This window comes from Heterodontus francisci, chromosome 8 (genome assembly GCF_036365525.1).
Source record: "Heterodontus francisci isolate sHetFra1 chromosome 8, sHetFra1.hap1, whole genome shotgun sequence".
NCBI lineage: Eukaryota > Metazoa > Chordata > Chondrichthyes > Heterodontiformes > Heterodontidae > Heterodontus > Heterodontus francisci.
Window position 1 is genome coordinate 65,460,118 of NC_090378.1, and position 15,530 is coordinate 65,475,647.

Here is a 15,530-nt window from a genome sequence, read left to right on the forward strand (position 1 = left end):
ATATAAAAAAACTGCAGAAGATTAACTAAAAGATTGTTAAGGAAGGTAAAATTAGAGTATGAAAGAAAGTCAGCTAGAAATATAAAGACAGATAATAAGAGTTTCTATAGAAATTTTAAAAGAGTTAACGAAATGAACGTTGGTCCTATAGAAAAACAAAGTAATTCATGACAACGCTACTTCATCGGACACGTCATCAGGATGCGCCGCGGTGCGCACATGCGCAGACGGTCTCATGCCCCCTGCGCATGCGCTGCAGTCCGGCTTACCAGGACCGCTTTGCGCATGCGCAGACGACATGGTACGCGCATGCGCACACAGTCTCATCACTGCGCATGCGCTGCGGTCCCCTGCCAGGACCGTTGTGCGCATGCGCAGATGACGTCATCGCGTTATTTCGTCTTCCTCGCCGACGCGCCTGTTTGGCCTCTGCGCATGCGTCAAAGCTTCGGCGCGACTTTTTGAAAGTGGAAGGAGGGGAGGTTTCGTCGGGCATTTTCTCTGAATTATTTATTCGTTTTGGAGACTTGCTTCATTTTTATTTGACACAGGAGATTGTTCCAAGGTAAGTTGCTCTGCCTTTGTAAGTTGCTCTGAAAACATTTCCATTGTCTGGGCCACCGCATGTTCTCCAGTCCCTGTTGTGAGTTGCTCTGAAAACATTTCCATTGGCTGGGCCACCGCATGTAGCAGGATGAAGACACAGTGACTGTGATTTCTGGCGCCAAACAGTACACACTGCAGATACATGATGGCCAGGCTACCTGCAGCTGCATCTTCTCCATTCAGACTTTGTTGCCCTGCAAACATGCTGTTGTTGTGCAGAGGCATCTGGGTCTGCCTTTGGACAGGCTCGCCCCCAATTGTCGCTGGCGTGCATCTCAGACACCAACGACGACAGGCATGGCTGCTGCCATTGTGATTACAGAGGAACAGCCAAGGCCCCTCAGCCACAATGAAAAATACCGCTTGCTTTCAGATCAATTGTACCAGCTACAACAGGCCGTTCTGCAGAGTGGAACAGCAGCATTCATGAGGAGACTGGACTGGCTGCGGCAACAGACTCTCCGCTGGCAGCAAGGACTGGCTGATGAGATGGAGCCATTTACTATACCCAACAATTGCCTAGAAGCACCTTCGGATGGAGGTGGCCGCGCGCTGGACATCAGTCACGTGTCACAAACCCTGGATCCTGAGCGTCTCACCCCCTGGCCTAATGATCTGATGGACCATACATATGCCTGCCTGTTCAAATCTCCACTTCCCCTACCTGCGGTACCCTCTCCTTGCTGCTCAGTTACACAGTCACCTGCTCCTACACCCATCAGGGCAGTGCACATGGACACACAGTTACCTGCTCCTACACGCATCAGGGCAGTGCTCATGGACACACAGCCACCTGTTTCCCCATCCGACGTTGAAACAACCATGCAGAGCCTTGTGAGACTCCGCAATTGCCAGTTGCTGCCTGTCAAGCAGAGAGGGCGTCCAAAGGGGTCAAGCACTTGGGGAACATTCAGCAAGAAGAGACTGAGCACTAAAAGAAACAAGCATGCCGTGTCCAGTGGTAGCAGAAATGTGAATGCTCTTGCTGTGAACACAACTGGTGATAGTAGTAGGCAGGATTAAATGGGAATGGATGGAAAGACGCACGAGTAACATAACCACTGGCAGGGAACTGCTGGGCTAAATAGCCAGCTTTATGTTCATAGCCCAAAAGAAATGTGCTTCTTTTCCAGCACCCTCACATCATTCATGTTTTCCCTGAGAGCAGCATTGAACCATCACGAGATAGGGGCAGTAACATCATCCTGCCTCCTACAGCTGAGGTGGGTACTAAGTGATTCATTGGCGGTGTTATCAGTACATGCCTTTACCGCAGAACACAAAGCATGCGCAACAGTAATTTCATTGGAGGGAGGGAAGCTCTGACACTGATGTTCTTTCATGTAAAATGTGCCCTTGAGAAAACAATCCTTGACACTTAAGGACGGCATTCAAGCAAAGGAGGCAGTGCGGGAGAGGATGCAAGGATGTGCTGATTCCTGTATCTGAGGTGGGTAATAAGTGCTTCATTGGCGACGTTATCAATTGGTGCCTTCACTGCAGAACTTAAAAAGGTGTGCGCAACAGTAATTTCAGTGGATGGAGGGAGGCAAGCTCTGACTCTGATTTGCTTTATTTCTTTTCATGTAAAACATGCCGTCGAGAAAACAATCCTTGAGACTTAAGGTCAGCATTCAAGCAACGAAGGCAACTAGATCATGCTGCGGAGCTCATCACGATGTGGAAAGGAACATTGCATTTATGGATGAATTGGGAATGTACATTGGGATGCGCTTGGGGAACATTCACCAAGAATAGACTGAGCTCAGACTCTTGTGACTTTGCCTTCTTCACATGGACAATACAGTAGTGGAATGGAGAGCCAAGCGTTCATTCACCACAAGGCTCTCCAGGAACAATCTCTTTAGCTGTGCATAGCAGAGACTCGGCCTGTCTAACGGGAATGCTGGACACAACACTCATGTATCCATGCACAGCAGTTCCTCGGATACTTAATGAACTTAATAAAACTTTTCAATAATTAAACCCAGAATTGTTGAGGTTTTGTTTTGCATGCTATTTCCCCGACTTTGCAACTGCACTTCAGATATTCAACTATGGTGGGGGGGTAGAGGGAGGGGGAGGGGAGGGGTGGGGAGAGCGGGGAGGGGTGGGGAGAGGGAGCATGCAAAATGCAGGGACCAAACAGTTGCAATGCCTGAAGTACTGTGGAGAAGTAGAGAAAGCAACTGGATTGGGCATCCGCAGCTGGAGGGAACGGCTGAATGGAGAGGGCCGGAAGCGAGAGGCCGTAGAGAGCCGCGGGGAGTGAGCGTGCGAAGACCTTGGTGTCACCGGGTCCAGGGACTGGCCAGTAAGTCTTTTGCTGTTGTGTTTATGGCGCATGCACAGAAAAAGGCGCTCCTCTTCCGTTCCGCTGCTCACCCCCCCACTCTCTCCCCTTCCTCCCTCTCCCCCAGCTCTCTCCCTCCCCCCTTCCTTACCCCTCCCTCTTTCTCCCCCCCTTTCTCTTTCTCCCCCTCCCTCCCCGGCACCGCTACCGCTGGTCTCCCCGCGCTGATCTCCCCGGCCCCCGCGCTGCTCTCTCACTCCGGCCATTGTATTCTGCCACGTGTTTGTCAGGTTTCATCTCTGTGATTCTTTGAGCAGCGCCATCTTTAGTCCTGGCAGCTGCTGCAGTCGCAAGCTGTGACGTTTTCGTGGCACAGGCTGTATTTGCGCATGTGCCAAAACAGCGCCACCTACCGATCGCGTTGTCAACAATTGCGGTCATAGAAAAATGAGTCTGGTGAATTAACAATGGATAATAAGGAAATGCAGATGAACTGAACAGGTAATTTGCATCAGTCTTCACTATAGAGGATACAAGTAACATCCCAGAATCAGCTGTAAGTCAGGAAATGGAAGGGAGGGAGGAACTCAAGAAAATTACAATCACCAGGGAAGTGGTACAGACTAAATAATGACAAGTCCCAGTGTCCTGTTGGATTTCATCCTAGGGTCTTAAAAGAAGCGGCTAATGAGATAGTTGATGCGTTAGTTTTAATTTTCCTAAATTCTCTAGATTCAGGGAAGGTTCTGCTGGAGGGGAAAATATCCAATGTAACTCCTTTATTCAAAAAGGGAGGGAGACAGAAAGCAGGAAACTACAGGCCAGTTAGCTCAACATCTGTCTTAGGAAAAATGTTAGAAGCTATTATTAAAGACTTTCTAGCAGGGCATTTAGAAAAATTCAAGGTAATTAGGCAGAGTCAACATGGTTTTGTGAAAGGGAAATCATGTTTAACCAATTGATTGTAGTTCTTTGAGGGAGTTCCATGTGCTGTGGATAGAGGGGAACCGGTGGATGTATTGTACTTAAGATTTCTGGAAGGCATTTGATAAGGTGCCACATCAAAGGTTACTGCAGAAAATAAAAGCTCATGGTGTTGTGGGTAGCATATTGGCATGGATAGAAGATTGACTAGCTAACAGGAAACAGAGTATGCATAAATGGATCATTTTCTGGTTGGCAAGATGCAACAAGTGGTGTGCCACAGACATCTGTGCTGGGGCCTCAACGTTTTACAATTTACATAAATGACTGAGATGAAGATAAATTTGCTGATGACAAAGACAGGTAGGAAAGTAGGTTGTGAAGAGGACATAAGGAGGCTACAAAGGGATATAAATGGGTTAAGTGAGGGGGGGGGGGGGAGGGAAATCTGGCAGATGGAATATAATGTGGGAAAATGCAAGTTGTCCATTTTGGCAGGAAGAACAACAAATAAGCATATTCGCTAAATGGTGAGAGAATGCAGAGCTCTGAGATGCAGAGGGATCTTGTATCCGTGTCCTAGTGCATAAATCGCAAAAGGTTAGTATGCAGGTACAGCATGTAATTAGGAAAGCTATAGAATGTTATCATTTATCGTGAGTGGAATTGAATACAAAAGTAGGGAGGTTATTCTTCAGCTACACAGGGCATTGGTGAGACTACATCAGGAGTAGTGTGTACAATACTGGTCTCCTTATTTAAGGAAGGATGTAAATGCGTTGGAAGCAGTTCAAAGGAGGTTTACTCCACTGATACTTGGAATGGGTGGGCTATATTATGAGGAAAGATTGGACAGGCTAGGCTTGTATCTGCTGGAATTTAGAAGAGCAAGAGGCGACTTGATTGAAACATACAAGATCCTCAAGTGTCTTGACAGGGTGGATGTGGAAAGGATGTTTCCCCTTGTGGGAAAATCTAGAATCAGGGGTCATTGTTTAAAAATAAGGGGTCGCCTATTTAAAACAGATGAGGCTAAATTTTTTCTCAGTCATGAGTCTTTGGAACTCTCTTCCTGAAAAGGCGGTGGAAGCAGAGTCTTCAAATATTTTTTTTTAAAGGCAGAGGTAGATAGATTCTTGATAAGTAAGGGGATGAAAGGTTATCGGGGTAGGTGGTAATGTGGAGAAATCACTTCAGCCATGAACTTATTGAACGCAGAACAGGCTCGAGGGGCCGAGTGGCCTACTCCTGCTCCCAATTCGTATTTTCGAGGGGGCCATAAATGACAGGTGCTGGGACAATTCAAGAAACCAACCTACAGTAAACAGAACACGGCGCCACAGCAGCTCGGAATGCAAGGACCGAGGGCACCCTATATCCTGCTGTATAACTACTGCCATTGGTTAAATATTGCTTTACTTAATAAACTCTCGATCTTAAGAAACCAGAGTTTGTGCCTCATGGGTCAAAAGCTAGTCACCATCCCACCTAAACTCAAAAATCTTACACTCGAAGCCAAACTCTGTCAACATTGCAAGATCATCACTACTACGGAACATAGAAAAATGAAGCATCCCATCCCTACTGCAGTACTAAGGTCTTTTTAACCTGCATTTTAAGAGTTTTGCATTGCTTTGGTGCTTCCACATATTACACACAACAGGGGTAAGATTTGTACAAGGCCATACTCAGATGCTGGGCTGAATATTAAGGGAATGAAGTGGACAGGAACAGAGGTGTGGGGGGTGGAGAACATAAAATTTAGACAGGACACACCGGACGGAAGTGCAATATTGTGGCGCTCCATCTCTATTTCATCCATGGCTGCAAACATGGAGGGCAGAGATCCGACGGCAATGTGCTAGGCAGGTAATTAAAGATAGTTAACAGGCAACTGAATGCGATTTTATGGATCGGATTGAATTTTACAAATGGCGCACAGGTCTCATGTGGCTCCATTCCTACAAGGAGGAGACATGGAGGCAGCAGAGCGAGGGGAGGCCATTGGGATGGCAACCATCGAGGGCCTGGCAGGACCCTGAATGGAGGGCTCGGCACGCCAGAAGTGAGGAGAAGGTTGATTGAGCTGCAGGGGGGCCCCCCCACTACAAAAGGAGGGAAAACAGACAAGTGACATCTGGGCAAGACTCAAGTGGGGACAAGAGGGGGTCACTGGCAGGGAAGGACTGCCGTTCAGCCACCTATCATGGGCCTCATTCATCCAGGCTTTGGGGACCGCAAAGACGAGGTGCAGCTGAGCAAAGGGAGGACGAGGCAACTGCAGCAGCTCCACAACAGCCTGCGAGCTCTCAGAAGGGGCAGCAGCAGCCCTGGAGAGGGTCTACAGGTCGAGGCTGAACTATCTAAAGATGTCTGAGAGGCAGTGCCAGAGCCAGGAAGGCTGTAAATGGACTTGTGTGCCATGATGCAGGATAAGCTGCACCCCAGGGGACTTGGTGGGAATCCAATGCCAGTGGCCCTGAAGGTTACCGCAGCACTCAATTTCGACACCAGCAGAACAAGTGTGGGATCTCGTACTTAGCAGCCCATTGGCGCATCAAGGAGATCCCCAATGCCCTATTCAAGAGGGCCAGAGACTATGTGCGCTTCTGCACTGATCCCAACTCGCAAGCAGAGGGCCATCGCTGGATTCTCCCAGGTGCAGGGTGTCATTGACTGCATGCACGTGACCTTCAAGGCCCCGGAATACCGGTCAACGGCCTTCAAACAGGAAGGGCTTCCACTCCCTCAATTACAACTGGTCAGTGACCACCATAAACAGATCCTGCAGGTCTGTGCATACTCCATGGGAGGCTGCTATGCTACCTGTATTTTGAAGCAGTCCCAGGTGCCAGAGCTTTTCTGCCCTCCATCCAGCCTTCAGGGATTGATCCTTGGAGACAAGGGCTACCCAATGAAGACATGGCTGCTGACTCCTGTGAGTAACCCACACATGGATGCTGAGGAGAGATATGACGCCTGCCAGAGGAAAACAAGAGGTACCATAGAGCAGGCCAGTCTCCAGACTGGACTGGTCCAGTGGAGTCCTTCAGTATGCACTGGCGAGGGTCTTGCGAGTTGTTGTGCTTTGCCATGTGCTGCACAACCTGGCCCAGCAGAGGACACAGTCAATGAGCAACAAAAAATGTGAAGAGCAAACTGCCTTCTCAGACAAAGAACAAAGAACAGTACAGCACAGGAACAGGCCATTCAGCCCTCCAAGCCTGCAGACGATGAGGATCTGGAGTGGGAAGATGGGCAAGCCAGGCCAGGTGAAGGATGCCAGGGGAAATACGAGAATGGCCATGAGAGAAGTGCAAGGGAGGCTCACGATGCCCTTATACCTTTGAGTTTCCTTTGATCCTTACTGCCCCTTGTACCTTCACCAATAAAGATCTACTTTTATATAGCCATGTTGTTTCCTTCCTTAAGGATGCAGTGGCTTATTGAGCATTCGCGCAAGGCAGATCTGGTAAGGCTCCAGAGTTGCCCCCTTGCAGCTCCTTGGATCACCTCCAGCCTCTTCAGAGAGTCTGGAATGAAGCATTTGATGGAAGAGAAAAGGAGACAGTCCACATTTAATGGAAAAGATTTTACTGGGGACTGCCATTTTCATCAGAAACTATACTTTCCCATGATTCTATGTGCACTTAATTCTCTTTCATGAACCCCTACAGAGTGCTGCCTTTGCACTGTCAGCTAAGGTGGAAACTGGCTGCTCACCTTGCTGCCCCATGACTATGGATGACTTTGGCAGTCATCCTCTGGATGCTTTGGTCCTAGGCAGCCCTGGCATGCTGGGGGCCACCTGTAAAGAATACCATCCGCTTTCAGCAGGCATGTTAGAGGAATGGGCAATGCTGGCAGAGGAGCAGTTGCCTCCAGCAGGAGCACCAAGAGGAGCCCCCAGTTGCCAGAGGCAGCCGCTCCTCCTCCCTAGCAAGGCAGACCTTTGCCTCCCTGCTCACCTAAACAGGGCAGAGGACCTGGTGGGGACTCGAAGTCCCTATCCCCCTCTTGCTTTGCCACTGCTGCCTTGCGCCCACAGTCAGAACGAGGGTATGGAAGTCTGCATGAATGCCCTGCAGACACTGAGCCACCAACCTCTCAATGGAAGATGCCATTGATGCAGAGACAATAGCCAGGATTTTACCCTAGGCTGATGGCAGCCAGCCACCGACTGAAAAAAATCAATGAACCCGCTTCTGCCTCGCCTGGGGATCCGACCTGTATTTTGCGGGTCGCCAGGCTTCAACCGATGTGAGGCGGGACTTCCACCCACGAGGTAGGAAGCCTCATCTAATCGAGCTGCCAGCCAATCAGCGGGCTGTCAGCTCTTATCCCAGCAGCGCCACTGGGAGCGGTGGCCACTTCTAGGACTACGGCCCAGCGTGAAGAAGAGGTCATGGCTCCGGGAGAAAAGACAAGTTTTGGTTGCCTCGCCGGGGGTAAGTCGGCTGAGCCCCGACGAGGCAAAGGCGATAGATTGTGGAGGGGCGATGTGGGTGTAGTTGGGGTAGTGGGGGGCGGCCCTCCATCGGTCATAGAGTGCCCAATCATGAGGGCTCACCCCCCAACCCCCCGGGCTGGTCGAGAGCCGCCTGCTTTTCTCGGTCCTCAGCCGCCCGACCAGCCACAGATAATATCACCGTGGAGGCGGACGAAGGTCCTTAAGTGGCCACTTCAGGGCATTGATTGGCATGGGGCAGGAGGCCCATTATTCTCTGCTGCCCTGCATAAAAAGTGGCGGCAGATGCGGGTCAGGCAGGACCCCCGGAGCCTCCTGTTCCATTTTATGCCACCTGCCACCTTCCCACTCTTGGGGGCTTTGGGGGGTGGGGGGCATAAAATTTGGCCCAATGTCGAGCTCAAGGCTTGGATATACACCTCTATTGTCTGTGCTTCGGCACGCATAGCCTCGGGCATCTCTGCCAGATGTTACCACACCTCCAGCTGCAACATTTCCCATGATGCTGCCGAAACCAGAGGCATGCCATGAACCTGGGGCTCAGGAGGGGCACCCCTTCCACAGTCCTCCGACTATCAGAGGCCTGGGCTATCACAGCCGTCAGCTGCTCGGGTGCATATGTGCTATACTCACCAGCTTGTGTGCCCAGATCTAAACTCAAGTGCAAACCCACTGACGTGCAAGTATTTGCTTTGGTGGATGGTGCAGGGGCATGAGGTGCCGATCGACCCTCCAAGGCTTTGTTCCCACCCCGCCCCCCCCCCAGAGGTGGCAGGCTCCACCGCGGATTTGGTGGCTGTCTTGATTTGGCACTGCTTGACCTGTATGAGAACACAGACATGCAAGGGTCAAGGACGTGCCCTCCTTCCATAGCACACACCCCTACACTGCAGAACTGTGGGCACTGAATGTTTGATGAGCAGCATGGCTCCATCGTTACAAATGCAGCATTGTGCCACATGGGGACCTTATTCACAATCTTGAGAAGATGCCCCCATCTCTCCATCCGTCTCGCGGTCCAGCTAGCTCCATTGACCCCTATTCCACTGCCGGTCTTGGTCCACTCTCTATGATTATGTGCTATCTTCTCCTGCAGACAGAGGGAAGGGAGATGTTGGTCCACAAGCGACATCAATCCCAACACATTGGCAACTGGCAGTCCAGTAGCCACTGAGGGAGCCACAAAGCTGCTTCCTGCATGCCTTCCCTTTTGAGGGACTTCATGAGATTGTGCTATGACAGGGGGCCTCCTTGCCGTGCTGCTGTCAGTTATCTTGCATCCCCTGACCCTTTGACCACATCTGGAGGTGTTGCTTCCTCTCCTCCCAACACTTCATTTTGGTTTGTTAGATGCAAGCCCAAGAGGATGAAGACATTAAAAAGGTACTCTTTCACAACCCACATGAGGTCGTTGAACCGCTTGCAGCACTGAATCCACATGCACGGCGTGACCCCACAGCTGTTGACCTCCTCTGCAATCTGCAGCCATGCCTGCTTGGTTTGGCTCCCAAGTCATCGCCTCTGTCTCCCCTCTCCCTAGCAGTCTGTAGGAGCACCTGGAGGGAGGCATCAAGGACGCACGAGGCTGCATAGGGCCTCTTTTCAGCCATCTCTAAATGACTATGACCTCCTTCTCGCCCAAGCCTTCAGATGCAGACTTCAATGCAAGGCTGGAAGACCTTTCAAAATGGCACCAGCAATTGCTGAGGCATCACCTGACGCTGTGTTCCCCACCTCTGGGCCCGACCACGCAAATGGTCAGGGGTCACAGCTTATTAGGCTTAATTGGCCAGCCACTAACGTGCCTTGTGCCCAGTTCTGGTTCCAGCGGCAGGACCAACATCTCGCTAATGTCATGCTAGGCCCCCATGTGCCAAGAATGAGGCACATTAATTTTGTCATGAACATTGATTTTAAACCGTTATTGGAGTGAAGAAAGGACTTGTTAAACAGATCAGTCATGGCTGGAAAAGACATTTGCATATTAACAAACAGTGTTGGAAGGACAAAGCAGCCATTCCCCAACACACTCAACCCACAATGGACTTTTGATCACTTGACGTTGAAGGTGGGGGAGCTTGCATTCCAGGTTGACTGCTAAGATGCCCGAATACACAAACGGACATGGTCAAACCAGCTAGTCACATGATTAACCTGCTGGGCAACCAGAGTTTTTTTTTTTAAATTTGTACAAACAGTTTGAGCAGAAAGCAAAATGCCCCTGGACTGAAGACCTCTCCTGGCTGGTTCGCCAGAGTCTCTCCTATCTGCCTGCGCCCATCTCTTTCTCACAGAACTCCAAATCCACTGAAGACACATGAACCCCAAGAGAGAAAAAAAGTCTCCTACAGCGAATGAGGTTCAAGAAGAATACTGGGCCCCCACGAAAAGCAAGATCTACCTACAATAAGGAAACTACAATGAGCTCGAAGGACCATAACAGAAAAAACCTCCTCCAATATTGCCTCAATCTTTTCCACTTTATTTCTTCCACTTTCTGTCGCTATTTCAATGTGCATGCTAGCGTGGCTACGTCGTGTATCCATAGGCGTTAATCAAATTAGAGGTTAAGTTCAAGTTCAATAGAATTTCACTTTTTGTGCCAGGTTCTTTGCCTTATAGGTGGCGAGTGGTTGGGGCACAGGGATTCACCGGGTTTTTGTGGATGGGGGGGGGGGGTGGGGGTGGGGGTTGGTGGAGATAACACAGCGTCTACGCGCATGCATACAATCCAACAATGTGTATCGCCCCCTGGCTATTTTATTGGTTACTAAAAAGACATTTGATAGAGGAGGGTTTGACCCTAGTTTTATCTTATCATTTGATGTAACTGAAATCACATCTTCCCTCATTTGATTTGGCTTAGGGCATAAGGCATGGATGTTAGTTCTCTTCAGATTTGGGATCCTTAACAATTGCCTAAAAGGATCAAGCCACGCAACCAAGAAGAGAGAGTTAGAGGATAAAGAATATATGGGTTGAAATTTGCCCAGATCTGTGGCGATGGGCTGTGAGGCGGGAGGACTTGTAACAGGACAGAGGAAGGAGTCAGGAAGATGTCTTCCAGATGATATTGCACGTTGCCAGCAGCGGGATCATCAGTGGCACGGCCGTCCATCAGGTGGCCAACTGAGGCAATTAATTGCCCTATTAAGAGCCAACTCTGTTCCCTGCAGGCATTTTACTTGTGTTGGGAGGGACCACCACCACATTGGGAGACCACTAAGGCCTCCAAGTGGGTACCTGTTTGGGGCAGGGGATGGAAAAAGAAAAAAGGGAATCACTCCTTGATGGATGCTCCATGGCCCATGGAGCGGCACCTTGGTGGCAATGGCCACCCTACACTCAAGGCAGCACCGCTGCTGGAATAATTCTTTCTCCCTCACCCTCGCTCCCCCAATCACCAGGGCCTGCCAGCCTAGCCCCAACTGCCCAAACAAAACGTACCAGTCTTCAAGGGCACCTCGGGTTTGAGGTGCCCTCTCCTTCATGCTGCAGCCTCAGCAGTGGCACTGCCAAAGCTGCCGACACTCTGGACAAGCACTGGGAGGTGGGCGGCCGTCCTCTTGGGCAGTAGCCCTGGTGACGGCCTCTTAATTGGCTGCCACCAGTAAAATGCCACCCAGGTTCCTGCCACCCACCAGCATGGGGTTGGTTCCTGCTTTTGGTGCTGGCAGCAGGACTTTGAGGCTAACAAAATTCAGCCTATTACTTATCCACCGTTGACAGACTGTACATAACCCTAATTTTTTGCTTTTTCATCTGATGGCATTAATTCAAGATTATGGCTTAATTTCTTAAAAAGTTAACTGAGTAAATCCAAGGCCTGTCTATTAAATGGCAGGTGTTTGCACAGTGAAGTTGTATGATTAGGACCTTATCTGGTCTCAAACACAGCTCAACCTTAGCAGAACACATTCTGCATTATATGTTCCAAACATTTGCAACTGTGAAACAGCACTTCAGACATACCACAAGCAATGGCACAGGAAGTCCATTAACATATTAAAAATTACATACCTCATTATAGTTATCATGTTCCTGTACAGATGCCAAGTCAATTTGCAAAATTCCCCAACAAACTAACAGTAAGTCTCTAACTGACCTGTGGTTTTAACACCACATTGCCAGAATGATGGTGTGTATTTCACAGTAGAACAATCCCCTGTCCTACGAAAGAAGAGTATTCAGTTACCATAAGCAAAGCCATAGAAATTATACATTACCATTTTGCAAGAATTTCAATCTTTCATAGATATCATCCCGATTCGTAGAAGCCAAGCCCATGATTACATCACTGTGACCTGGAAATTTAAAAATAATTTTTTTCTGGTGTGTACACACATGGCGATCACACAGCTATTAAAAGGAATAACATGTTAAAAATTAAATCATGAAATTGCTTGGACTTCAAGATCTAGCAAAGTATCAACTGCTTGTCTCACACACACACACACACACAGACACCCTTTGGTGTTGCCCATAATCACTGCAAAGGTTATGGTGGTGTAGCGGTTGTTATTGGACTAGTTATCCAGGAGGACTGGAGCAATAATCCAGAGACCTCTCATTTAAACCCCACCATGTCAATTTGAGAATTTGAATGCAGTTTAAAAACAAATCTCAAAATAAAAAACAATTGGAGTGCCATAAAAAAACCCAAATGGTTCACTAAATGTCCTTTAGGGAAGGAAACCTGCCAGCCTTACACAATCTGCACTATACCCCAAATCTTACAACCAGTTAGGTAGAAATTCCAGGTCATTTTGAAATGGGAGGCATGATGGAAGTTAGATGCAGAAAGTGTTGCCCAAGTTGCAGAAGTACATAGGCACTCTGGTATGAACTGTGAATATGAAATAATTTCCTCTCAGGTTGCCACCAGCACTGCCCAAGAGATCAATTGGCAAGAGGAGGATGTAATGGGATACAGAGTGCTTCAAGGGATTGCAGAAGTGGAGAACAAGAATGTGTGGACTGGGATGCTTAGATTTTAGGTTGGGTGCTTGCAGGAAAGATAGAAGATAGTTATAAAACGAAATTGAAAAGACAATAAAATTGGGAACAGGTATTCAGGAACAAAGATAAAGGGGAACACATGTATGGTGATTTTAAAAAAAAATTGAGACAGACAGAGAAAAGCATTTGGGGGAATAAGGGGTGTATGGAACAGGAGGGTTTAAGGGCAGGGCCCTAAAGTGAACCAACAAGGCAAAACAAGGATTTGGAGAGCAGAGCTGAAAAAAGAATTAAGAAAAACAGCCAAAAGAAAAAAAAAAGATACAACTGGGAAGGGGACGGTTGGAGAGAATTGTACTGAATTTCTCTGTACAAGTAGGATACCAGAGAGTCACAAAGCAGAGCTGGTGGCCATAAGGTTTAAAACATGGCACTGGATCACAAATACCAAGCAAAAAAATAGAAAAGAAATTCAGAAACTTAGCAATTTTTATTAAAAAGAAAAAGTTTGCTGCACAAGAGGTTTGAGCTGAAGGTGATCAATCTGGACATTATACTACTTAATCATGTAACTGCAGCTATTAACAACTGGAACTTGGGGAGGGAGGAAGGAAGAAATCTTTATGGAAGTCCTGGCACTTCCAATGGTTATTAAATCTTTACACACCTCTCAAACACTTTAACAGATCAATACACTTCAAGCCTTAGTCAGCAACCCACCTAGGAGAGGGAAACTCAGAAATCTAAACCTACAGCTTAGAGGCTTCATTGCTGCCATCCCAATTCACTGGGCCACGACAGACAAGCTCCAGGCTTAAAGGGTGGGGGTCAGTCAGCGCAAACTGTACTCCACCTTAAAAGCACCACTGCGCAGGCAGGCAAGGAAATCCATCCACCCAAACTATAACAACTCAACAAGCAAGACCTGTAGCGACGGGAAAGGGGTGAAAACGGCAGGTGCAAAGTGGCAGCCGCAGTTCCAATCCTACATGCAGGCGGCTCAGGATATTGTTCGTTTTGATGACGACCTAGAGATGACATCACCCGGTAGCACCTTGAGCGACAAGCAGCCTTTTTGAAGGACAGCACTGCTTGCTCCAAAATTGAAGAGGGACCTAGAAAAGGTGGCCTAAATGAATGCTCTTCTCCCTACCACCAAGTTGGCTTGCAGCGGTCAACGGGCATCTCTTAATGCGGGCAAACTACGACAGTGAAGGAAACGTGAACTCCTAACCTCGTTTCAAAAGGTGGGAAAAGAAAAATTCTGAAACCTGCCTGCTGGAATGCGAGAACAATGCTCGACTCTGGTGACAACAGCCGCCCCCAACAACACTCAGCCCTGGTGGCCCATGAGCTAGCCAGACTAGACATTGATACAGTGGCCCTGAGGTGAGGTCCGCCTCTCAGAGCGAGGCAGCCTAACAGAATGCTGGCTACACCCTCTATTGGTCAGGTAGACCTCAAGGTAACAATACCTCTTTGGTGCCGGTTTCATGAAGACTATCACCACTAAACTTTCCAACCTGCCAATCAGCCACTCTGAACGCATCATGTCCCTACGCCTGCCCCTCCAATAGCAGCAACATACAACCCTCAATGTTTCTGCTCGAACCCTGAAGGCTAACCCAGGTAAAAAAAGTTCTACACAGATCTCTGAACTCATCTAGAATGAAGACAAAACTGTTGTTCTTGGCGATTTCAGTGCCAGAGTGGGCATGACAGTCTGGCACAGAAGGGAGTGCTCAGAAACCATGGATTTGGAAACTGTAATGAAAACACAGCCGTTTACTCTTGGAACTCGGTGCAGAAAAGCAGCTGTCCAGCAACACCTTTCAACAAAAAAGATCGCTTCAAGACCACATGGATGCACCCCCACTCTAAACACTGGCACACCACGATGTAATCTAAAGGACGTCCTGCATACTAGAGTCATGCCCAGTGCTGACCGTCATACAGACCACCACCTCGTTCATTCAAAGCTGAACTTCCACTTCAAGCCTAAGCCCAAGAACAGGCCTAGAGACAAACCATCAAAGAAATTTCGAGTCAGCAACCTGCAAACCTCATCTTGCAGAGACTGATATCAAGCGACCTTACAGACTAGACTGGAACATCCAGATCTCACCGCTGATTCCACTCCAGAAGAACTCTGGGAGCACAAAGCTGCACTACTGGATGCTTCCAACGTGGTCACTGGGCCCAGCACCAAGAATAGGGACTGGTTTGATGAAAATGACATGGAAATTCAAGTTCTGCTAAAAATAATAAAAAAAAGTCAGC

At 48.6% G+C, this 15,530-nt stretch overlaps 1 protein-coding gene across 1 annotated transcript in view; it reads right to left on the reverse strand.

Moving 5' to 3' along the window:
* The window catches only part of LOC137372873 (cystathionine gamma-lyase-like), an 84,100-nt gene that overhangs the window by 30,057 nt on the left and 38,513 nt on the right, over nucleotides 1-15,530 (reverse strand). Inside the window, exon 7 of the mRNA XM_068037248.1 lies at nucleotides 12,518-12,595. Coding sequence (XP_067893349.1) covers nucleotides 12,518-12,595 — 78 coding nt within the window. The remainder of the gene's footprint in view (nucleotides 1-12,517; nucleotides 12,596-15,530) is intronic.